The sequence below is a fragment of the Xiphophorus couchianus genome, chromosome 15 (genome assembly GCF_001444195.1).
Source record: "Xiphophorus couchianus chromosome 15, X_couchianus-1.0, whole genome shotgun sequence".
NCBI lineage: Eukaryota > Metazoa > Chordata > Actinopteri > Cyprinodontiformes > Poeciliidae > Xiphophorus > Xiphophorus couchianus.
The window spans coordinates 8896932-8923453 of NC_040242.1; the positions used below are offsets into that span (position 1 = coordinate 8896932).

A 26522-nucleotide genomic window follows, 5' to 3' on the forward strand; every position below is an offset into this window, starting at 1 on the left:
GAACACTTTATCTCAACCTGTTCAATGCGAGATGAGCAGTACATCAATGGTGGTTTCACTTCAACCATGTCTTGCCACCTTAGTTTTATACAAAGAAGAAGGCTTAAAATGTTTTCCGAAGCTGGATTCTCATTTATGTTTTTACCTACACAAAATTGCCTGGTAAAAACCCGACCATTGGACTACACTTTTCTTTATACAGAGACTCTAGGCTCCCTGCTGTTGAGGAACAATTGCCTCCTGAAGGCATGGACTGTGTTGATGTTTTAAATTTTATCCAATTGCTAATATTTACCTGATAATGTTAATTCAATGTATGGAAGCATCCACTTCCTCCAATGCCATTGCTAAAATTACAGGCACTCTACAATCCTAAAACAGTGCAGAAAATCAATATCATCATTCACAACATCTCCTTCTGTTTGCTGAGTGTCCCGGTCAAAAATTTACAGGAGACAATCGAAGTCAAGGGGAGAAAGCCCACAATATGCCAGAAATGAGAAATGTTTTCAAGAGGAATTGCACAGGAAGGCAAAGGCCAGACAAGAGCTGCCATGAAACAAAGGAAGAAAATGTGGGAAAACAACTCATCTATCATCAGGTTTGTCATGCTGTGGGGCTGTTTCTCTTTCATGAGCCCTTAAAGTCTTATGAGAGTGCATGCCGTCATGGACTTTTACTATTTTAGATAAAACTCTCTCAGCCTTCGCCAGAAAGCTGAATAATATCATTACATCTCTTAGCTAGATTCCTTCATCCACTTCCCATACCCTTTTAATCTTTGCAATGTCCCTGAGAATAATACCTATCTTCAGTAGTCAACGGCCAAGAGGTAGGGTACACCAAATGGTCACAAGTCCATCAAAAGATATTTCAACAGGACAGTGATTCTAAACATATAGCAAAGGTAGCTGAGAAATATTTAAGCAATCACATAATTAACCTCAAATGGTCATCTAAGTCACCAGAAGATCTAAAACCTGAACTATGGAGGACCCATAAAAAAGCCCATAACAGTGAACCTTGAAGTGAGATTTGGCAGTGGTCAAAGACCTGTTGCTCTGTATGTCCTGACCTCATGAAACATTATTGAAGGAGTGCTATTGTAATCACACCAAAGGGTTACACAAACCACTTTCTATCAGCCAGCGAGCTAACAACACCTGTCAATCAAACAAATTGTTCTTGTTTCCCTGGAATTTCGGCAGGTCAAGAATGTGAAAAAAGGGGGACTTATTTGTCCCTGAGGCATTGTCTGGCAGTTTCTTCCTCGTTTCACTTATCTTTGAATGTTTGAACAGCACCTCTGTACAATCTTGTACCACATAGGACACAGAATAGTAACTTGGTATTATAAATGGCTCCAGTTAATCTCAGGCATTTGAAATATGTTTCTCACAGGAGTAAAGTATTCTGAAAGAGCATCAATGAATTCCTGTAACACCAAAAATTTGCACCATCACGTGTAAGCTTGGACCAATCAGCTCAAATCTAAAATATTTTTTACTCTTACTGAGTTAACCAACTTATACTCCACTCACCAGTACTACTTGTGACAAAAAACCAACACCCACTCATACATGTGGTAATTACAGCTTTACCAGCCATCCCTACCGCGTTCTTTAGCAGCTCATTAGACAGTATCAAGAATAATATGCATGGGAGTATATTTCACACATCTGTTGTTTAGCAACTCTCACTGTATTGTCACCTTGCTGTTTCCAACCATTAGACCCATTAGAGGCTAATTAGCACTGTGACAAAGCTTCCTTCCTGTTTTACAGCACCGTAAATAAAAGTGTTCTGACTTGCTATGGATTCCCTTCCTTTTGTTAGTGTTTTTTTTTTTTGTTTTTTTTTTTTGTCGCTTTTAATGTTTCAGGCCATTCAACAAATTTGAATCACTGAATTCAAAAGGCAGTTTTCAAATCACAACTTCATTTATAAATGGAAATAAATCTGTCTAGATCACCTGACACATGCTGAAAAAGTAATTACTGGCCACATTACAACAACTAACTGTGATTATCCACATCCAAAACTACTCTAAGAGAGCACCAACAACTCATCCAAGAGGTTACAAAAGAAGCTGGAACATTAAAACCACTGAAGGACTCACTTGCCTCAGTGTTCATTATTCAACAATGACAAAAATACTGAACAATAATGGAATTGATGGAAGATTTAAAAGGCAAAAAGCAAAATACTGTCTCAAATCTTGACAATCTCCAAGACTTGTTGCAAAAATGTTTTTGGGACTGATAACACAGTCCCAAAAATCATCACCAAGTTGGTTTCTGGTGACGAGGAAATCACCAAGTTTCACTTCTGTGAAACTTGGTGATGGCATTGTTATTGTTTTAGCCTGATGCTATAGTTTGGTACAGGACAATTTACCATAACTGAAGGGGGCCATGAATTCTGCTCTCTACCGGGAAACCCTACAGAAGTTGTGTTCTCCTGTCCTGAACGTACAACTCTGCAAACTTACTGGCGCAACTGTACTTGGGATGTGGGACAGGACATTGATCCAAAGGTAAAAATGTGAAGGGTTTGGAATAGATTAGTTAAAATCCTGCCTAAAATTGGATTAACATGTTGTGACATCGCCATAAAAGCACTATCCACGCTTAAAAACTCCCAACTGTGTGTGAATTAAAACAGCTCTGCAAGAAGAGACCAAAATTCCTTTTTAGTGATGTCAAATTGTTATATCCATTTACTGAAAACACTTAATGGCTGTCCTTGCTTCCAATGGGGCTCAACCACTTCTGAACTAGGGGGTTAGTTATTATTTCAACATAGTGCTAAGTTGGTTTGAATAGATTTTTAATAAATAAAATAATCATTTACAAATTGCACTTTGTAAGCATAATCCTCATGTTATCTTTTTTCTGACAGCTAAAGTTTGATGATCTGAATCATGTAAGAATGTCAAACAAAGCAAAAACAGTAGAAATCTCTATGGGGGTAAATAGTTAACTGTAGTTAAGTAATATACAGGATTTGCTTTGGCAGATGAAAAATCCCAGCTTGTTACCTAATCAAAGTAACAGCCGGGTCCAAGGCACTGCAATGTAGTAACTTTCAAAGTGGTACCAGAAAACATGAAGCAGTTTGTCACCTCCCCGCCCCCCTGCATGTATCTGCAGGAAATATTATTCAACATATATTAACCACATAATTCAAATCATCCGAGCCGCATCACCAATAACATATTCTATGTGCAAAACTACTTCATAATCCCTATATACGCAGTTGTTTTGTAGAACTTGTTCATGTAGATCGTTCAACAGAAAGTGATCTAAAGCAGGCCAAAAGTTCAGCTCATTCTGGCTCTTTATTCCCTTTCCGTGTGTTCGAGTTGTATGTCTCAGAAGGTTTACGAGACAAACATCTGAGAGCGCATGCTGTAGCACGCCAGAGGCACGGGTCGTGATGAGACGCTGGACTGAAATTACACCTCAAAGTTGTTTTGAAAGACGCGCTTCCTAAGACGCGCTTTAAGTTTGATTTAATCATTTATTTGTAATAGTGTAAGTTCTAACTGAAAATGCAAGGTAAAATGTGGAGAACCAATACGCAGAATAGTTTTTTTTTTATTATAAATAGCGCATTTGTTTTATTTTATTTATTTTTTTTTTTTTTAAGATTCAAACTTTTAATTAAAATGGTTACCTGAAAAGTCCGGAGAGCCCTTGGTGAGATCGCAGATGACGGTCAGACACGTTATTCCCAACAGGAGCGCAAAATTGACGGCTGAGATAGTCCAATCTGAGAATAACATCATTGAAACCTCGAAGTTTGTAATTTCCCCCCGAATCACCGAAAAAAAAAAAAAATCCAGCAGCAACGAGTTCCAGTTTCAAGAGATGTGCGATTCCATGTTTCTAGACTTCCATCATCCTCCCTCCACCACAATGCTTCTTGCATCGACGAGGGCTGGGTTTGGAGTCCGTGTGTGCACCGAGTGTTATTTCCAACCGCGCTTTGAAGGAGGAGGCATTCCACCTGCTGGAACTGCGCCACCCTGCATGCCCTCAAAGATCTAAGGGAAACACATAGGGCAAAACCTCTCTTTCGAAATTACAATGTATACTGCACAATTCAGACTTTAACAGCATTTCGAAAATGCTGCAAACTTTTAGATAAGCTTCGTCTTCACTGACAATGTCTTGGTTTTCATACCTGTTGAAATTTTCCATGTTTTGTCAAGTTACAACAACGCTCAGTATACTTTCTTTGGAATTTAAGTGGCAGAACTCAAAGTTCTGCAAAATAAAGGAAGGAATAGTAAAAAAAAAAAAAAAAACAACAACAACAAAAAACCATTGGATTAAGCATTTTATAAAATAAATAAAATTTATAGATAAAAAAATAATAATAAAGTCATTCCCCCTGCAACTCTACATTCGTTGAGAAGTTACCTAAGTAGATAATTGTTCTGTGAAGAGCAGAGAGGGTTTTTGAGACTATTAGTAACAAGACTAGTTAAGAATGAGGCTGCAGAGAAGTTCAAAACAGAGTTAGTTTATAAAACAATGTCCCAAGCACATTATAAAATACTATCCAGATGATCCCTTGAAAATGAAGAGTATTGAACAACTGAAAAAAAGTGAAAACATAGCCAAGCGCACACTTCTCAGGATTGGCAAGGGCAGCATTATTCAGCACTGCAATTAAAAGACCAATAGTTATTTTGGATGAGCTTTAGAGATCCAAAAACTCAGGTGGGAGAATCTATCAACAGGACAACTTTGTAAGTTCTACAAATCTGACCTTTAATGAAGACTGGCACAAAGAAACCAAAATTGTAAGAAAGCAGTAATAATGTACTTATTGTTTATTTATTTTATTTTATTTTTTTGTAGACGTTACAGGTGTGAGGAAGAAGTGTTCTAGTCAGATTCATCTAAGGTAACTTATCATCTAAGGCATAACAATAGCAACTTTTACGTAATTTTTACGTTTTCGTTTCAATTAAAAAACACGTTTTGTTCAATTTTCCCCTTTGAAAACTTTAACAGAGAGCGGCCGATTTATAATAGAACAATTGCGCCATCTTCCGAAGTAAACTCCTGAACTACACCCCATAATCGCGTTTAGAAAGTTTGGTCTTCACGGTTTCCGTACAATGTGACAACAGAAGGTCAGACATGGCGGTCTGCACTAGAGGGCTTGGTAAACTTGCTACGCCGCTGCGTTTTTGTCAAAAATTGCAGCACCAGAATGAACGTAAGTGTCTTAAAGATGCTTGAAACTGTCTGCAATGTTGTATTGCAACAACTTACTCTTGGAATAAATAGACTCTTAGTTGTATTTTGTTCTGATATCGCTAAGATTAGCGAGGTTAGCTAAGCTAGCCGTAGAAAATTTTTTTAATTCATCTTGAGATCTTTCTTCCTTTTTGTTTTCAGGGTTGTTTTCTACATCCATGTGTCGCCCTGCGGCAGACAGCGAACCACCTAAATTTGTCCCTCCTTCCAAGCCTGTCATAATAGATAAAACACAAACGGTGGCTTCTTTGAGAAAGTAAGATTATTCTTACATTGTAAACAACAAAATCTCGTTGGTTACTGTGTTGGTTCAGCTTGCTTCATTTTCTGTCAGGTTTCTGAGTCCAGAGTTCGTCCCTCCCAGGCAGAGGACGGCTCCTTTCAAGTTTTTCTTGGAGAGGAAAGACATGATTCGCAGGAGGAAAATGCTCAACATTCCCGAATTCTATGTTGGTAAGGGACTAAATGTTTTAAGTTTTAAGTTTGACGTTGTTTCACCTGGACATCACAGTATTTCTTGTTAGCTGGTTGATTGTTTTCTCTGTATTTACACGCAATTGTATTACCAAAAAAAAAGAAAAAACAAAAGAGCGAATCTGTTTTTCCTAGTGCTGAATTTCAAGTTTGCAGCTGTAAGTGACTAAAACGAAGGGACTTGGAAATTGGCTGAGAGGCTTCCTCATCTGGGGGAAGCTCCAAGTGGAGCTGCTGCTCCTCCATATTGAGAGGATTCTGCAGTGATTCAGACATTTGCTCGGCATGTCTCATGCAACTTTTACAAACTGAAAAGAAAAACAAAAGGAGCTCCAAACTACTAAGCAGCTTAACTCCTGAGTTATCTATGACTAATAATGGCTCAGGATTTGATGTCTCAAAATGAACTGACCAAAATTTAGATGGAAAATTAAAAAAAATAAAGAACTTTCTTTGAGTTTTATACAAAAACAGTCTTCAGTCTGATGGTCCCTGACCATCATGCAACTATCTGGATGATGACTAGGACCTTGTCATAAAGGTTTGCATGGACTTCACTGGGGCTCAGCAGAATAAGACGATAACACAAAAACTATTAGAGTGATGGAAAGAATCAAATATCGGTAAATTCTAAGATGGGGGAAGAAAAAAAAGAGAACTTTTTCCCCCTCATTTTATCTAATCTTTTTTTATTCAAAAAGTGATTGGCAACAAGTATTATTTCTAAAAAAAAAAAAAAAAGAATCAATCATAATGAATATTAACAAAAGTAAAAATTGTGATTGTTAGTGAGCAGAGATGTGCCCTGACTTGGTTGTTGGTATTAGTATTATTGAAAAAATTTATTATTTAATTAGCTTTATTAGTACTAGTTAGTATTATTTTCATGTCTTTCAGGCAGCATTCTTGCAGTGACCATGGCTGATCCTAATGCTAGTGGAAAAACAAACCGCTTTGTGGGTATCTGCATCCAGAGGCGTGGAAACGGGCTGGGTGCCACTTTTGTCTTAAGGAACATCATTAATAATCAAGGTAAGATTAGTTATGCTGCACAATTCAGCATAGAGAAGCATGTTTGGCTTAAGATGTCATCTAAGATTCACTCCAACCCTGCAAGGATTTTTGAAGCTTTAAACACTTGACATAGTTTGAAACAGATTCTGTTCAAATGTAGAAAGAGTTATAGGTGACTGTGTTTGGTCATGCATCGAAACTAGCATAACGTTTTTTGTTTTTTTTTGGAATTTCTTTGAATGTAAACCTTTAAGTCAAGATAAAAATTAGTATTTTTTTTTCTTCATTCAAAATTTGAACTAAATATTAGTCCAGGCTGCTTGCCACTGTGTTAAATCACTGACTATATTTGGATGTTTCAGTTGCTTAATACTTGCTGAATAATTTTGCTAATGGAAGGAGCGTAACAGTGTGCAAAAGTCATGGTTTGGCAGGTTTTATCGTACACTTTCTTTCAAGAGAAATTAGTAAAAATGTGTGATCTTTGATTGACGGTCACTTTTTAGTTGTTTTGATATTTGGACAAATCAGTGTCCCAGCTATATCTGTGTGTAGTATGTGCATGGCTCCTAGCAGAGATGTGTAAAAACCCAGTGAATGACTTCATTATTCTTTAATTACAGTAGAAGATTCTTTAGATTGAACAATTTTGCAAAATCCCATAAAACACATTTTTGTGGAAAAAAATACTGTTATTTATTTAACAAAACTGTTGGTACTACAATTAGTGTACAACATCTTTTTGTCAATTAGAACAGTAAGAGGATTTCTTTAGTCTTGGGTATGCACTCTGTGCATTAGCTCAAAACACCCACTGCATGGCAGATTCATCGACATTTGCTTTTCTACATATTTATCCTCCTCATGCCAGAAACATCCAACTGTTCCAGCTAAAGTCACAGCAGTGCCTAGCAAACTCCATATGGTTACATTTTATGATTGTATGAGGAAAAAAAGCATTTTCCTGACATGCCTCCCAAATAACCTGCTAATCTTTCAGTAGTTTGTTGGCATCACAGATCAGTTTACAGATATCTTTATTCTTTAATTGTTCAGTGGCCTTCTGAAATGACCAGAAGATTGCGCTGCTGATTTTGAAATTATGGAAAATGTGCTAATTTTATTGTCTTGCTGATTAATTGGTCAGTACTTACTGGTACAAGGAAGGAGACTGGTGAGCATCAGACAAAATGTGTGTGTTTCCAAGGTGTTGAGATCTGCTACGAGGTGTACAATCCTAGGATCCAGAAAATTGAAGTCCTGAAGCTGGAAAAAAGACTGGACGATAACCTTATGTACCTTAGAGACGCTCTGCCTGAGTACAGCATAGTGGACCCAGAAATGAAGCCTGTGCCCTTCTCCCCTACTGGAGAAGTGCCTCTTAACTCGGTGAGTGGGCTGTTTAGGTTGGTCCGACAAATTATTCCTGCTTTAATTTAAACTGCTCTTTGTCGTGCTGTGTTTAATTGTTTATAGTAATAAATGTCGTTATGTTTTTGTTTAAGTAATGCAAATGTACCTCCATTAAGTTATTTGGTTCTTCTGAGCTCTTGTAATAAATTAGTAAAATTCACAGAGAACTACTTTGTATAGGTTTTCTGGCGTCAATTTTCTTATACATCACCTGCAGTAAAACAAAACAGTTGAGAAAGAATAATAAAAAAGCAATTAAAAATTAAAACAATTAAGCCTTTTTTTTCTCCTTCTCTGTTCTCCAGCTCAAAGTAAGAATGCGTCCAAAGCCGTGGTCCAAACACTGGGAACGGCCCAAGTTCAACATCCAGGGCATCCGCTTCGATCTGTGCATGACACCCAATCAGATGGCGGGTGCCCAGAAACATGCACAGCCTTGGAGGGAGTATGACATGTTGCGGGAGTATGACACCACCGAACTAGAGGAACAGATCCTCAAAGAAGTGCAGGAGCAGATGAGCAAGTGACTGGAGTCCTCCTGTTTTACCGCTCAGTGCAACCATAGGAGCCAACATTTCCAACAACAAGGAATAATTGGAAAATAGATTGAATGTAAGTATTCATTCAGTATGTGACAATGAACTTAAAGGTCACTGTATAATAAATACAAAGGAAGCAACATGGACATTTCATATTTGTCAGTGGATTGAATTGTCTTGTATGTATACTTGTCTCCTTCCAAACAGAAATTAAGTTGCATTCTAAAAATATTAAACTGTTGAAATTTTCTATTTGAGTTAATTGTCTTTTATTTAGCTTGTTTTTCCCTTGTTATTGCTTTTATTTTAATACAACTTGTTTTTATTTCCTTCCTCTTTCTTTTTCCATTTATTAAGCTTTCACTTTTAACTGCTTGGAACAGAGGAGTCTTAAGTGGCAATATTTTTTTATTGTAAATTTATGAGACCAATAAGAATTTTTAATAAAAGGTTATAGTACCACATTATAGTTATCACAATGAAGTAGATGACTGCTGCCTTGAGGGCCGTCCAGCAGTCATTAATTGGCACCCTCTATAAAAGGGATAAGCCAAAATACGGTCACTGCTAAAGAAGCTGGCAGTTCACAGATTACTATAGCCAAGCATACCAAAGCAAGTTGACTAAAAACAAAATGTGTGGTAGAAAATGGTGCTTCAAGACTCACCCCACACATGTGCATTGCATGGGCTATTAGGAACTGCAGGGTTCCTTTGCAGAGCGGAATTAAATTTTTAGGTTTTTGAGGTCTGAAGAAGTGTGGAAAAGCACATTATGCTCCTTCTGTTCTACTTTCATTTTTGTCTGTTCTTCTATCTTCACGGCTGTTCGGCCTCCTTCATAGCAACTTTCTTTTATCAATACTTCTTTATATCTGTATATATCTTATTTTCCAAGTATCATTAAAACTGCCTGCTATAGACATATGGCATAAATTCATAGTGAAATTTTATATTTTATAAAGGAGATGAATGACAGAACTTTAACAGGTTCGTTCTTTACTTTTGACTTGTGGAATGTTAAGAAACCCTTCAAATATTACCTTTCTTGCATTAAGCCACTCCTGAATCACAAATGTCAAGACAACTGAGCCTTTACAGTTGCTCAATTGTCCAACATATACAGACTTTTAATTAGGCTTACAGTTGCTCAATTGTCCAACATATACAGACTTTTAATTAGGCTTACAGTTGCTCAATTGTCCAACATATACAGACTTTTAATTAGGCTTACAGTTGCTCAATTGTCCAACATATACAGACTTTTAATTAGGCTAATATGTCTACGTTGAAAAATGTTTTTCTTATTATTTATTGCAGTGTGCCTGTATAACTGAGTTGAAATCTCCTCTTCCCTTCCTCTATTGGAGCTTAAGACAATAGATTAATTTCTACTTCAGGAAAAGGAGATGGGAAACACAAATTCCAAAAATGTCACAAGGTGGCACTGTTCTACTTTTATTAATGCTCCTATAAATGGTTACATAACTGTCTGACTGGGTTTTTGAAGGTAAACACCTTACAAATTAAAATAAACAATTATGTATTATTTGAATAAATCTTTAAAGGGCATTTTCCTAAAATAAAAAGATCCATTTATTTCAGTATGCCTGTCGTTTAAAATAGACTTGGTGTTTAAAAAGAAAAATTCAAGGAGTGCAAGCAAAGACACCCGGTAGTGTTTTACTACTGTGGATGGAAAATTGTGGTGTTAAGATGGTATGTTAGCGCGTCAGTCGAGCTGTATAAAAACACTTGGACTCCTTATGTTATGTCTGCTCCCTGTGAATGTGTGTGTGTATAAACAGGCTGAATGAGTCTCTGCACTCTAATTTCTGCATATTACAGGATGAGACGTGGAGAAAATGGTCTCTAATACAGGAGCAGCAGATGTTTGCTGAGCTCATTATGGACCACACAGAGTTGCTGTGCGGAGATCCAGAGGAGTAACTGAGAGTTATGTTGTCTGCTTTAACAGCAACCCAGAGCATGTTTGCAAATAGTTTGATTATTAAAGAATCTTCTACCTGTTAAGTAAGTTGTCTCGTATGCAGGGGTCCAGCTAAGTTACTCCCTGCTCAATCATCAATCTGCAGCAAAGAAAGCCAACTCCATCTGCTTTTAAGTGGCTGTCCTGCACATTGTCATTACCTTACCCACTGAACCAGCTGGCCCTTTCACCTTCTCATTTCTCCCTCTCAGTATTTCTGTTTGGAACTGATTGATGTTCTCTTGCGGAGGCAGTAACTGAAATGTTTATCCTAAAGCACATTACAGAGTCTTCAGAGGCATTCCACAGTAACACCACTGGACTGGTAAACCAGTTTAAACCAAAAGGTTACTCAAAGGAAACTTCCTGCCACTCTGTGTGTGTGTGTGAGATCTAGGCCCATCGTCTCATCTGCACGAGCCTCCCATGCCCTCCGGTTGACTTCTCTGCACCTGGAGTGAAGTTAAAGCCCCTTGGCTGGGAACCAAGATCAAACACACACACACACACTCACATTCGTCAACTAGCAGACAGGCTATCAAATCACCTTTCACCACAACCAGACATCTCAAACTTTGCCAACTGTAGATGTCTGGGGCAACCTGTCTGTCAATTCCCGAGCGAAACTGGATACGCTCCATTCATGGTTGCCGTGGCACCAGGGTGGAGCATGCAGGTTTGTGGCGACAATAATCCCACCCATCAATAGCGGTCAACTGTAAAGCATGGTGGGCTGATGATAGCTCCATTGCCACACCACTCAAGGTCAACACAGGAATGTTGGGAGGGATGTACTCTTCCAATCAGTCTTCCTCCCTTTTCACTTGCCCTTCCAAAGCCTTCACCTTTTTTCTTAGGTCTCTCTCTTTCTCGGGGGGTTAGCTCAGGCTTTGAAAAGGAGCCAGCTTGGTGAATTGGAAAGGATGTGATACAGTGTGTGAAGAAACTCCCACAGACTGAAATTGTGGTCTTTACCTCTTTTTCTTTATCGTTTGGAGTGTCATGCGATTTCCTACTCTTCTACCTGCCTGGCCTGGGGAAATTAGTTTCACTCGCTCTGTCCTTGTCAGTGTTAGTGTGAACTATGTTCAAGCTGTCTACATGTATGACAAGTGCAACTGGATACTGGGCCACCCGTAGAACCCCCAAATCCCCTCCCTCACAGGTAAATTACATCCTGTCATTGTGTGTGTGCGTGCACTTGTGTGTACGTGCAGCTCAGGGCCACCCGTGGTCCTTGGTAGATTACACACTTGAGTTTCACCATATGCTTCCAGTGAAACGACGCTGCCGTCTGTTCCTCTGTCCAACTGTCCCACGAGCTTGGCTAGGGCTCCTGCTGCCATCACTCTCCCTTTGTTAGAGACACGCAGACAACCTGACAGAGCAACAGCTGCTAGGAAGCATTACATTGCAAGCAGCTGATAGCTGAAGCTGAGCAGTCACATATCCCAGTTATTTTGCTGATGTGGTCCTAAGTGAGGAGCCATGAAATTCTTGCAGTTGAAAGGAGAATCAACTGCTAAGTAGGCATGACTCTGTCTTAGACTCACTGTGTGTCAACCTTGAACTTTAACATAAAATTGAACAACGCAGCTTTTATCTAAATCCCTCTCTCAACTGTAGTTTTAAAACTTAAGACAAGTGGCACCGCCATCAGAAATATTTCCAAAAAGCTACTTTTCTCTCTTGAATAAGAATGAGAAATGTTTTTTTTAGCCTGCTTTGAGACAATATGTGCGGGAGGGGCAGGCTTACTTTATAGTACACACAGCTGGAAACAAATACATGCTCTGAAACACACCCACTTACAAGAAGTTACCTTTTTTTTAACTTCAGTATACCTTAATCCCGCTAACCAGTCCATGTCCAGTCACATTTAACTTTTGACAAATTATTAAAGACTAAATTGACCAACAAATTCCAGTTATACTATTATTTCTTTGAAAGTACAACATTCATAATCTCTGGGAAAGGGAATGGTGTAGTGGTAGAGTGGGTACCACATGCATGAAGCCCGCTTCTTCTGAATGTAGCTGTTCGAGTTTTGACTCCTCACCCCATATTTATTGCTGCTCGTCTCCCTGTTTGACCTAGTAGAGTCAACACATTTTTTCCATTTTTAAAACTACTTACAAGAAATGAAATTCTGCATCTTAAATTCTTAAGCACCCTCATCAACTAACAATAAGCATAAATGGCAAAAGCACTTCAATTTTTTAATAGGTTTCATTTGGGTTGCCTCTAATTGTGATGTGACTGATTTAGAAAAAAAACATTTATGGCTTAACATTTAATCTTTCCGTACTGAATAAATGTATTTAAGTCAAAGCTTGGATTTTCTAACATTCTTAATGAGAGCTTATGCTTCTGCAATAAAAAAAACCCAACTACTTATTTAAATAGTTAAACAGACTGTTTAGCAGTGGCAGTAATACAATTCATTTCAAAGTTTTTAAAAGACCCATTAAAAAGGTACGTTAGATTTTCACAATACTTGCAACAAGAAACAGCTCCCCTTACATAAGACACAAGGATTAACAACTTTTGCACTCAGTTATTTGACATAATTTTGTTTATATATATATGTATATATAGAGAGAAATTGAAATGTCCTTAGTCATTATACTTCTTAAACAGTTTCAATATCTCTTGTTTGAATTTCATATGATTGTCCTATTTAGTATGTGAATTACCTTATTTATTCCTTAGCTTAATGTTATGGAATTACAACAGCAACTTTTTTGTCCCTTCATATAGAAAAAGAAACACATCTGGTTTAGCTCCTTTTTGTGAAAGCTGTAATTGTGGTGGTTTAGCTCAGAGAATAGGCCTTGTAGGAGGAGGAGCGATGTCCTCTCTGGGAAAATTTGAAGATTTGTTACTTTGACCATCAACATGCCTGACATAAAACACTGAAGCAAGGTTAAGGGAATAAATAAAACACAATATGACATGCTAAAATTTATATACATGCATTGCATTTTTACTTCCAACACAAATTACAGTTAGGTCAGAACCACCCACAGACAAGAGAGAAAAATAAAAACATTTTATCACAGCAATGACAGAGAGCAATGAAGTCATTCACCACATATTCAGCAGACTAAATAGAGGATTTACAAATAAAACTCAACATCCTTCTTGAAAATGTGTGTCACTGCTGCAGTATGAAAGCCTGAGCATTTCTTTTAGTTCAGTTTAACATCAAAAATATTATTCATCCCTTTCAGTTTTGAGTTTGGTAATACAGTTGTATCAAACTCTATAGTCTATAGAGTTTGACTTACCACTACACAAAACTCTATAGTCTATACCAAATTGTTGGTATAGTCTCACATTTCTACACACAATCAATTTGATAATTATTGAATTAAATAATGCTGAACAGTTATTTTTTAATGGTCTCACAAAAACAATAGAAAATAATGGTTAATCTCAGTTTTGCTATCAGTTTGTGGAGTTTATTAATGTCAATCAGAGTTGTTCAAAAAATTGCAATAAATCACTTTTTTTTCATAATGATAACAACTACCACCAGATATTGTAACTTCACCCCAAATAAACAGCTAGCTGGGACATACACAACTGTATGTCCCAACAGTGCAATAATACCAAAACGGGAAGTTTATGCTGGGAACCTACCCCATTTAAATTAACTTTGCCAATGTTGGTCAGAAGAATGGCAAAATATCTAGCTAGAATTATGTGTATAAAGATGCACTGGCTACCTTACTTGCAAACTGTATTGACGATATTTCTGCCATCCCACCCAGTATACAGGACACAGCCATCTGAATTTATTCCACATCCTAATGCACATTCTTGACTTTCAGGATCTCCATGTACATATGCCGCCAAGGTGACTCCAAGGCTGTTTAATGCATTTTCTCATAACACTGATATCAGTGCTTGCTGCTACCAAAGCCAGTTCAGTTGCGTTTTAAGAGTCAGGACATGCGATCCAGGTCATAACACAGTACATTCTTAATCATTATATATTCTACTCCTGTTTGGTCATGATGACCCCACTGTGTACTTTTACAACATTGGTTTAAAAGGCATGCCTTTGTTTTGATGCAATGGTGAACATCTGTGGTGGGCATATTAGCAGTATGGCTTTCTTGCCTCTGAAGGGCGCCCTCAGCTTTGTCTTCCCTCAGCTGTCGTTCAGAAGCCCCTCTACAGCTGGTCTTCCTCTCTTCTGAGCTGTAATTGCACCTCTGTCCTGGGAAATAAAAGGGAGGAAATCCCTGAGCTTTCGCCTTGCAACAATGACAATAAAAAAGAGGTGAGGAAAGGAAGAAAAAAGCATTTCAGCTGAGATGAAAGAGGGAGGGAAGCTTTGGAATTGAAGGAGGTATTGAGAGTTGTTGGCTCAGGAGTGCATAGAGGTGGAGGTACAGAGAGAAAGATGAAGGAGAATGCATGGGAGGAGGGATGGTGTTAGTGATGGTAGTAAACTCTTGAGTTTTATTAACCTCATTTGGTTGAGAGGCAGAGAGTGAAGGGGAAAGGAGGAGTGGTGTATTTAGTCTGTGGATGCAGACTGGAGTTTACTAATGAGGGCTCCAAATGCACACACACTTTCTGAGCTCATTCCCTTACACATACCAGATTCACCTTGATCTAATGCCAAGTATGCAGTCAAAGCAGGCCTTTACGGGGCCGGGTATCGCTAACTTCAATCTAACTGCCTCTGTTCATTTATTCCCTCGTATCAAGCAGCAGCTGAAAGGCAATTTACCCTAAATTGCTGTTGATATTCAAGGATGGAGCTGAGGCGCACAATCATTTGATTCAGAGCCAAACCCCACTGCTGTGGGTCATCTAGTTATTTAGCACATCTATTATGTTATGTAATTCAAATATAGACACTATTTAACATTTCCATTTACTTAAAAAAAACAAAACAAGACAAAAAAAACTTCTGCCTGAGAAAAAACTTCACTATAATGTTTATCTTTAGATTATTACAAGTACCCAAGGATTTAGAAGAAACTCAAGTGAACTCTAATCTAGAACGCCTGGGGCCAGAAAGGTTGACAAACAACTGAATAATTGATATAAGGTCCTGTGAGGTAACAAGAACCCTGCTGCTGATTTATCTTACTCCAGATGAAGTTCCCCTTGGGTGATGTCTCAACACAAACATATAACAGAACTTTGACATTCATTTACAATTCAACTCTGTAAATGTATTTGCTGCAAAAGTGTATTTGGAAGTTAATCATTGTGTCTATTTAAACTTAAGCTAACAGTTAAGATATTTAATAACTTGATTTTCACACATTCTGGATTCTTCTCTGTAGAAATATTTACAATGCAATAGTCTTTTTAGTATAATCATTTAATCGTTTGAGAGTGGCAGACTTCAATTCATGTTTTTAGGGCTTAATGTAACAAACAAATCAGAGCAATTTTATCTACTGAGTTATTGATTTACCCATTTGTGTGGTCCTGTTTTGATGTTTGACATTTTCCAGTAACCTGTTTTTACCTGGCTATTGCAATGTGCTTACATAAACATATTTCTCCTATGCTGTAAGTGTAGGAATAACCTCATGCTGACGCACTCTAATGTCTGATTCTGCAGGTTTCATTTTGATTGCTTAAGTCTGATTATGAAGAAATGATTTAGCACCAAAATTGTTAAACTGTTTTTTTAAACTATTTTTGTTTGGTTTGAACTTAGAATAGATCTAAAATATTCTGTTTGTTACCATCTTTATTCACCTGCTTTGCATGCTGACCACTGATGACCTGAAATGGACACAAAGAAATCCTACTTAGGACTCTTGCTAAAAACAGAACAATGAAGATGTGAATAACAGACAAATGGCCTGAAAGACATACACACTCAGTGAATACCTACTTACTATACACAGGGAAGATAAATGACTCCGTAAAGGTGCTCTCTGAACTGGACTGTAGCTGACAAATGGTCTGACACCTTGGAGCATGAACTGACCTCCCGCTCAGCGCTAACCATGGGAAGGTTATTATGTGATCTGACCAGAGGTTAAGAGACCTTCTTCCACTTTTGTTCATGAGCTGACATTTAAAAAAGATCCCAATTATGAAGCCCTTTTTGTGCTTTTAAGATGAACAGAAGACATTCTGACTAAAACCAATTTATATTGAATAACATTTTAAAAATAAATATTTTCAGCTCAGTTGTTATCGATAAATGACCAGACCAATTTGATTAATAAATATTGGCAAAACACATGTCCTGATTACAAGTCTAGAGATGGACTCAAATTAATTCTGCCACAAGAATTTACTATTTGTTATAAGGGAAGTGAAAAAATCTCCAAAAGGTGCTGTTAGAAAACTACAGCTACTTTTGTGTTGGAGGTTATGCTACAGCAAACATCCCCCCAAAAGATGTATTTATTTAAAGCTTTTTACACATGTTTACCAGGAATGCCAATAAATCTTTGGGGCGCTGTGCAAAAAAGTCTAACATCAGCTTACAGCTCTCTGATTGACAGCTTACCAAACACTCTTTGAACTTTTCTAAAGCAGTAAACTCTTCACCATCTGGTACTTCAGGCAGTTTAAAAACTGATTAGCTAATGCGACCCAGTCTTGATATAAAAACAAATTCTACGGCAGCCAGTAAATTCCACACAAGCTCAAGACCTCATCTGAACTGCCCAAAGCCATCAGTTGAAAGCGTTCAAAGTTTGTCTTAAAAAGCTGTGACGGGCCATTCAGGGCAGCTCTGGCCCGTTTGTCTGCGTGTCAATATGCTACCCATTCGCTGTGTCTCGCATGGACGCTATCATTAAACTTCTGACCTCGCCACGTCTGACACTATTTGACAAAACTCTGACTACTGTCTACGTAATGCTTAACCCTGTCACACTGAGTTTACTTGTCTTGTCTTTATTATTTAGCTATCATTATCACTCCCTAGCCCACACACCCAGGGGTATGTAGGTCAGTTCTTATAAATTGGGAGCCTACAATAAAACCTAAAACCTATGGTAAGGTCTCAAAGACAATTTGATTGCTCTATCAGAGCTGCCATCTTCAACCCATGCACCATTACCCTACAATAGCCCACAGTATCAAATTACAAAGATCTACTTCACAGCTCATTACCAGCTTATAATAAAGGACAGTTTAATTGTTTTTCTGGTGTTATTTCTAGACCTATTTTTGCAACAGAGTAGCATATATATAAAAGGACCTTTCAAAAGCACTCACAATGTCAACTTTTTCTCCTTTAACTATCAAAAATTGCTTTTGTTTTTATGACAGAACAACATTAAGTACTGTGTAATTGTGCAAGAAATATCAACATAGTATTCAGTTTCTTGTAAATAAAATCAGAAATGTATGTAGAGTATTTATATAGACCCTGACAGATTTGGGATAAAGATGTGGAGATGTTTAAAGCCGACTAGTTATCAAGCAATATCCCAAGATTTGAAAATCTCATGGAGCAATGTTCAATCCATGACAAAATTGAATAAATATGGAACAAATACAAGCCTAACGACGTATTGCAATCAATATAAACTGACAGGTCAAACAAGGAGAACATCAATCAAAAAGCAGGTAAAATGAAATGTGTGGAGGAAAATTAATACAGCATTAATATTGTGACATATTAATGCTATATTAATAATTCACAATATGAATATTATATATATACAGTATATATAAAATGAATATAAATTTCTATGTCTGTATCATATGTTGCCATACCATGAGGGGGTGGATTAGCTAATTTTTGTGGTTTTTCCACACTGATCTTGATATCCATTACTCGATGCCCATCCAGCAATGATCACAAATTACCGTTCATTGTTTCCTCTTACCCAACTGCTGGCCAATACCACTCAATACCCCAGGTCCAGTTTCCCCATCAATGTTACTCCCACTCTGCCCCCACGCCCTCTTGAGCCCCAGACCAGTCCCCATAGTAGTGTCTGCATAGGAGGCTGTTGGCGCCTAACCAGCAGCAGATGTGGTTCCGCAGAGAACACCGGCCCTCATTAACTTCAATGGATTTCCTAATGCGACAGCTACCATATTTCATTTACCGCGCACCCACACCCCAGCGGACCTGATGGGGGCCAACTGATACTTCCATTCTCTCGCATCCCAGAGTGGTGGTGGAGGCGGAGGGATTAGGGTAAGAGGTGCACTCATAGTCCTTAGGGAGTAATGGGGGAGCAGGAGGAGTGTGAGGCAAAGGAAGAGAACATGAGGGGAGTAAAGGATTTCAGAAACCAGAGCAGAAGACATGACCCCTCTTACGAAGAGGAAATCAATTAATTCAAGCTTTTTATGGCACAGTCTCTGAAATGAGAAGCAAAAGCCAAGTCAGCAGTCTGAGCAGCATTGCAATATGTCAAAAACAGAAGAGGATAGAAAAGGGGAGTGACTTATTTGGGGTGTGAAAGACAGAAGGGAAAAGCTTGTGGAAAAGATCTAAATACTGAAAAAAACATGGATGCTAAGAGAGATGGATGTGAGGGGAGAGAGGGAGTAAGGGAATTTATGGTCCTGGGTCTTATTGTTCCTGTACACGTGAGAGTGTGCAGCTGGGGGAAAAGAGGGAAATGGGGTGCAGATGTACTGTATCAAACACAGAGGCCTGAACTTCAATAGATACATTACGATGTGCTCCCCTGCTGCACTCCTTTCCCAAACATCAAAACCTTCTCCTAACTTTCTCCCTCTCGTAGCTACTGATCTCCCCCCCTTTTTTCCAAGCAACACATTTTTGCCTTGTACCCCCCTTTCTTGCACTAATATCCGCAACCTGTCCCACATTTTTTCTTCTTCTCTGTACCAGTAAGCTGCTCTCATTTCCCCTAAATGCAGCTTCTTTTACTGACGCAGCGGGTATCAGGATTTGCCAGCAAGCGGTGGCCTTCTTTGAACTGTGACTGGCTTGTTTAAAAATTCAACTTAACACATAGCTGTGTACAGATGTTATGGAGCCCTAATGGTGTGGGTATACTATGCCCCGGATAACAGTTCGTTACAGCTGTTCACACTTTCCCTCTACCTCTCTTTCTCCCCACATTCCTTTAAAACACATACAAATCATTATAAAAAGACATATGGAACTAGAAGGGGAAGGGTGTGACAGGAGTCTGCCCCCCAAGTTTGCCAGCTCTATCCTCTTTCAGGATATCAACAGTGCATGGGGGTGGGTTAGAATACAGCAGGAGCTTTGGTGGTGGCACTGGGGCACTGGAAGTGGGACAGGACATGACACTCCTCTCCTCGTCTTCCCTGCTGACTAAAGAAAGACAGAGAGAGCACTTCCCCAAAGAGTGGAGAGCTGAGACTCTGGATAATTCCCGGTGCTTTCCCGGTGCCTATAGAGGAAGGGGCCCCTCTGGATTTGTCAGTTGTGGCTGCAGCTGTCTCTGGGCAAAATGGACCACAGTGGACTTGACACTTGATCTCTCTTCTCTCCCTCTCTGCCTCCTTTTTGTCCTTTTATCTCTTTCTCTCTCTCTCTTTGCTAACTCTCTGTCTGTCTTGCTCCATCATTCATTTCACTATTTCACACTTGCTGTCTGTTTTAGCTTTCTTAAATGATAAAAAGCTATTCTCTGTAGGGTTATGTCTTGATATATTTTGAATGCAATTTTTTTTAACAATGATTACACTTAATGCAAAATCACCTTGAGCCTATGTCCTTTTAAAATTATTATTTAGTTGTGCTTAACAAGATTTCAATGCTCACACCTTGATTTAATTGCTACTAGACCTGTAGAATCAACAAATTATTTCAATTGGATCCACCGGACAACATATAATAGACAGGAGGGACTCAAAAAGGATACACGCATAGGTGAAAAATCAAGTCACTGTCATCTTTCAGGAAAGGGGTTTAAAGCCATTTCCATGGCTTTGACACTTCAGTGAAGCACAGTCAGAGCCATCTATAAATTGAGAACTTTAAATAATGACACACCTGTTATGATGCTCTTGTTCCTATCATGTTTCATGCTGCTTCACTGATCTGCCTCTCCCAAACCTGCTGGCTGCTGATTGCTCCGATGGATGCTGCTGCCTATATAAACTCCTAATCTTCGCTCACTCAATGAAAGATCAACTATTGTCATCCTTGTCACACGCTTTGAGCATTCCACGTCTGAATTACTGACTTATTTTATGCCTTCTGACCATTGTCCTGCCTGATTCCTGACTGCCATGTTGCTGACTTGGACTGTTCACCCAACCATTGAGCTGTGGGCTACAAACAAAGTAACCTCCCACTTTCCCATGGTCAAACCTTAACATTGAATTGGACTGTGTGATCCAACCCTGCTACTAAGTTTCCACTTTCCGTGATGTCATTGTTCTCAGTTTGTATATTGTAAAATGTTCCGTTCTATACGGTACTGTGAGTGAAATAATCACTGGTAAAATGACATTTTCCACTCCTCACTAGTTACATCTCTGAGTATTTGGGTTTGTTGAGTTCCAACTCTATCCATTTCACAGACTCTGTGAAATGGATAGAGAAATCCGATCTGAAGAAGAAATTTTTGTCCATGCCCATTCCAAGTTTGGTTGTTAAAAGTTGTTTAATCTTTTCTGGGCTGTAGTCTGAGTTCTGGATCCAAAATGTACATTACCCTTTTCAAGGAAGGTATTAACAAGTCTTTGATGATGTCACTAAAGAACCCAGAACATCTAAGGCACCATAGGCTCCACTTTTCCCAGTTAAGATGCTGAGAACAATTGTTGTTCATGATTTAACAATAACAAAGAGAGAGTGGGGAAAAATGGCCTGAGAGTTATAGCTCACCAAAATGAACACAAAGGCCTTAGATCTGTCAAGAATCATCTTGAGGACACCCAAGACTTTTTGAGGAATCAAAACTACTTTGCTGCTTTAGAACATAGATTGCTCGTTAGATAATTGATGGATCTGTCAATTCTGCTCTTGAAAATAATCCAACCATCAGTGACCTTAAGCTCCAGTGTATTTGGGTTATGCAGAACGAAAGTGATCCAAAGCTTCAGCAAGTCTATCTCTGTATGACTTAGACTTAGACAAAGTCCATTCTTGATGACAGTTGTTTTCATCAAGGGTGACACAACCCATTTTTAGGTTTAGGGGACAATTACATTTTGACATTGGGCCAGTCTGGTTTGAATGGCTTTTTTCTCTTAAAACAATAGAATCATTATTTAAAAATTGAATTACTTGAATACTCGGTTTGGTTGAAGACCTGGTCTAGAGCTGCAAATTAGCAACTGTAAAAATTTGCCATATTACTGAGTAAAGGACTTTCAAGGAAACATTATCAGAACATCTGCAAATACATCTTTGGGATCCATATTTTTAGAAATATTTTGCTTAAATTCATTCTGTAGCAGACACATCAAATTTTTTTTAGCATCTTCCATTGGCTGTGAAATCCAGCTGACATTTTAGTGCTTTTACCTGAAAAAAGTAGTGCTTAAGTAATTTGCCTCCTTTGTCTAGGCAACACATCTGGCTCACAGAGACATCTAGTCATGCCCAAAGTCGCTATAAAGTGAAACACCATCCATAAAATCTCCATTAGAGAGGGGCTGCCTGGAGGTCGTCGGGAGGAGAATCAGGGGGTCACAGTTCCGCTGTAGTGCCTTCACACGTAGGGTTAGAGGTGAGTGCTGTTGACATTCCTCCCATCACTGTCTGATATCACCAAGATTGATAAGCCAGAGAAAGGTTCTGGAAGGAGTACACCCACTCAGCCCCTAAGCTTAAACATTTATGTTTGGTTCTGTTTCTTTTAGACTATCTGCTCTGTTTTTTCTGGTGATGCATCGTGTTCTTTATATCTCTGTCACCTAATTGTCTCATAGATATTCAGTGAGGCTTCAGACTCACACAGGGATTGACCTTGGAGGAACAACACAAGAGAGTGTTTATCTATCTTTCCTCTTAGCTAAACCAGATAAAAGAAGAGAGTTGTGACAGATCTCCCACCCTTCTCCAGAGTCTTCTGGGATTTTCTGTTAACAATTTCATGCGAACTACAGTAAGAGCTGTGAATTATCGCCTTGTCAAATTCCACACCTTGTGAGTGCTGTTGCCCTTGGAGGGCAGGTAAAAACTCTACCTGTGCTGTCTATAAGCCGGTAGTTTTTTCTTTTGATTTAATTAAGATTTTGCAGCTACTCTGGATAGAAAATGTGAGAATCTTAACATGCAGAAAACATGTTAATCTTATTCTCTGAAAAGTCTTTTCAGTGAGTTGGACATAAACACAGTGATCTTTGATTTCCATTACAGAGCTCTTAGCAATTAGCCACTAATACCTTAAGCTGGAACCTACACCTCACTCGATAAAGATGGTCATAACCTTTTCTTCATATTTTTCAACATTATACAAGAGAGTAAAATGATACTTTTTTTCACTTATAATTCCAGGTTCTGTAAAGCCACAATCCAATCATCTGTTTTGCAGACATTTACAGTAAAAGGAAAATTAGACGAAGCACACCCAGCTTTCCCGTAGGTCAGTCGATCATTATTGCCCTCTCACAGTCCAGCTTATCTTTTGTAATCAAATACACCAACCCCACAAAATCACATGTAATTGAAGTTTTTTTCCCCAAACTTCTTTCAGCCTGAGCTCTGTGAAGATAACATTCCCCGCTTCTGCTGCTGTCTCTGGTGTGTTTGAGTAAACAAACAAACAAAGTTGGAAACAGGCAGTCAGCAGCAGGGCAGCCTTGTTAGGTTGAGCTACCAGGGCGATGGGATTCCAAGCCTGTTAGTTTTCCCCCTGGGAGACATGTTTGTTATGTGTGTGTGTTTTGTGTGTGTGTATGTGGGAGGGTTACTTGTTGTTTATTACTATAATTTGTCTGAGTGGCTCTGGAGAGATTTTAGGCTCTTTGAAGCAAGGCTGGATGAAGCCTGGAGCGTGGCATGCTGTGCCCAGGATTTGGGCCCAATTTCTAATTCGTCTAACCCCTGAATTCACCCAGCCTACTCCCTTTTGGTAATCCTCTGTCTCAATCCTTTATCCTGAGCTGCATCATCCTGGGTCCTCCTGAAATTTATGGGCCACACAGACAAAAAAATTTGAAAGGCCAGTGACTTATGTAAGATTTCAGGTTAGTCAAAAAAACTTGTTTCAATTTCTTAACTTTGAGAAAGGTAGACATTTTCTCTCCCTTAATCAATTTTAGTAAAATTTTACATTTGTTGAACAGTTTCCTAAATGAAAACTTCTTAAGTAGTTAAGCAAGTAATTACAAGAAAATTTTCTATTTCACAACTGCACCTGGCAATTGTGAAAAAGGCTGCAAGAACTGTAGATTGTTATTTAATATAAATAAAAAAACAGACAAATGGGATGATCTAAGAGACTCACCATTCCAGATCAACATGGCTTCAAGGTATTTATTGAATATTTATCGATTTGAAAAGAGGAACAAAATGCATAACTGTGTCCAAAAGTAACAGGGTCCTGTGCATCCAAGTATTTATTGATCATATACACTGCTGTGCTGTGCTGAACTAGGACCATAGGGCAAATTACTCCAAATCCTAAAGTGGAAAACAAACCTATTTATATTTAATTTGTTGCTTAATAACAAAAAAGGTTCAAATAAATAAATCTGTTTTTGAACTGGCATTATCTCATGCTGAAAAATTTAGAAAAAATAACACCTTTAATCTAAGTACGCAGTGAGAAAACAATCCTCATTAATATGAAATGTGATTTTTGCCAAAACCACTGCACTGGCAAGCTCATCAATTCTTATTAAATAAACATAATGTTTGTTTATAGTCAGACACAGAATTTAGTAACTTCATTAAAAATCATTTCCAATCTAGGAGTACCATGCATAATACTTGTTGATGATAGGATGAGCTCCCAAGATCAGAAGACAGCGGATGTTAGCTTCTGCAGTAGTGCTAAGACAGATTTCACTTACTTAATTTACTCGTATTATGGTATATTTGGTGATTGAACTATTAAAAGTTTTTTCAGAAGAGGTCTGAAGTATTTTTGGATTTTAGCAATTAGCTGTGGTCCAAGATATCACAATATCACAAAAGCAACTTTCTCTTTCTTATTTAATTTGAATGGTGCTAATACTGTTTGTAATATTCTTTGCCATCAATCTGCTATAGTTCATTTATTATTTGCCTTATAGTTAACGCACATGTTAATGTTTCTGGACAGCTTAAAGACTAGAAACATTTTCTTGACTTTAGAACCTTATCTTATCTGAAAAAGACATTTTTCCAGTTATTTTGGCATTAATTGAGGCACTGTGTGTCTGCTTGCTGGTGGCTGTCTGCATATACTCTTGTGTCCATCCGTGCATTGTATGTCTGCATAGGAAGTCCTCTTGCATACCCATCTATCATGCACATGTCTGCGCTTTAGCTGTGTCCTGCGGGGAAAGGTTCACTTAGATCCAAAGCGGGTTTAATTGGTGTCAAATAGGTCTCAGTAAAAAGTCATCAGAGACTAGGGACTCTCAGCAAGACAGGAAAGCTTTTATTAGGGGACTTCCTGAAAACTGTATGGCTCTACATGTCACCGTCTGTCCTATTGTCTCTTCACATATCCCACCCTCTTAAAATCTCTCATCACTGCTCAGTTTCCATCTGCTCTCTTCCTCTCCCACTCAGACTCATTTGGGTTCAAATGTTTGCTATTTATTACTGGTCCTCCCAGTCACACTGCTAATTTTATTCTATATCTGTAGTGGTGTGTCTCTCATCGTGATGATTTTGGTAGATTTATCCATTCTACTATGCAAAAGTTCTCCTAACATATCAGGTTGTGAGAACAACTCTTGCCCATAGACCAACAGATTTTTCATCAGATTTAATTCTGAACATACGCTAGATTACTTTAAAATTTTAAATTAGTTTCAGTATTTTTGTTTGTTGAATTGCATGCATGTTTTGACAAATAATAATACTGAAAAATTATAATTTTTTTAATTTCCAGCTTTCTCGCAGACATTTGAATATTTTGGCAAATAAAGTAAAACCAAAAAAAACCTTAAAGCTATTTGAAACTATTCTTGAGTATATCAACCTTGACAATATGTTCAGTTTCATCTGAAGAATGGTTAACCCACAGCATGATACTTCCACCTACATGTTTTACTGTGGATATGGTGTTCTGTTGGTGAAGCACAGTGTTGTTTTACGAAGCGTACATTTTAGAACTGTGATATTCTAAGGGAGTTTTCACACCTGACAGTCTGGGAAACTTGGTATGTTTGGGGACCAAAATTTGTTACGTTTTCAGTTGGTGCGGGTTGCTTTCATACTGCATTGTGTCAAGCAAACCAGACAAGGGTTTGGTTTGTGAGGCGCCATCACCGTACCAAGAACTACTGGAGGAAATGACACAAAGACGTCTGAATAAGACACAGCGCGCAACACTTTTTTCATGAAATGTAAAAAAAAAAACGGGAGTTGGTTTAGGTTTTGGTAGCTATGCATTTATCTTTTGTCTTTGGCAAAAGACTACTAGACATTTCTTCCGCTGGCACTGAAGTCAAACGCTTGTTTTGGTTGTATATGCCCAGAATGCCCTGTCCTGAAATCCACTTTTTGCTTTTGGAACGTCTCCGTCCGTTAATAAAGCTTGGTATTCAAACCGCACCAGAGTTCATTTCAACCAAGCCAAGACCTAGGTTTTCAGAAGAACCAGAATCCACTTTTTTGGTCAGCATCGGAGTTTGATTGCATATTTACACCTCCCAAAACAAACCAGGGTATCTGGGCAAATGAACTAGAGTTCAATTAAAAAGGCCTAAATACGACTGTTTGGGGGACTATATGACATTCTCC

General features: G+C 38.4%; 2 protein-coding genes across 2 annotated transcripts in view; one reads left to right on the forward strand and one right to left on the reverse strand.

Moving 5' to 3' along the window:
• eva1aa (eva-1 homolog A, regulator of programmed cell death a) overlaps positions 1 to 3967 on the reverse strand; it is a 68550-nt gene extending 64583 nt beyond the window's left edge. The window contains exon 1 of the mRNA XM_028041173.1: positions 3679 to 3967. Within this exon, the coding sequence (XP_027896974.1) occupies positions 3679 to 3790 (112 nt within the window). The 5' untranslated portion in view covers positions 3791 to 3967. The remainder of the gene's footprint in view (positions 1 to 3678) is intronic.
• Positions 3968 to 5120: 1153 nt separating this feature from the next.
• Positions 5121 to 8966, forward strand: mrpl19 (mitochondrial ribosomal protein L19). The gene is made up of 6 exons (XM_028041274.1): positions 5121 to 5235; positions 5418 to 5532; positions 5611 to 5729; positions 6648 to 6782; positions 7972 to 8153; positions 8483 to 8966. The coding sequence occupies exons 1-6, from the start codon at positions 5157 to 5159 to the stop codon at positions 8702 to 8704; spliced, it is 852 nt and encodes a 283-aa protein (XP_027897075.1). The 5' UTR covers positions 5121 to 5156; the 3' UTR covers positions 8705 to 8966.
• The last annotated feature ends 17556 nt before the right edge of the window (positions 8967 to 26522 follow it).

What these genes read in the sequence shown, in the direction of transcription:
- mrpl19 (XM_028041274.1), top strand. Translation starts at nt 5,157, where the DNA reads ATGGCGGTCTGCACTAGAGGGCTTGGTAAACTTGCTACGCCGCTGCGT. An exon ending in CATTCCCGAATTCTATGTTG is followed by an intron (nt 5,730 to 6,647) that starts GTAAGGGACTAA and finishes CATGTCTTTCAG; the next exon opens with GCAGCATTCTTGCAGTGACC. An exon ending in GAACATCATTAATAATCAAG is followed by an intron (nt 6,783 to 7,971) that starts GTAAGATTAGTT and finishes TGTGTTTCCAAG; the next exon opens with GTGTTGAGATCTGCTACGAG.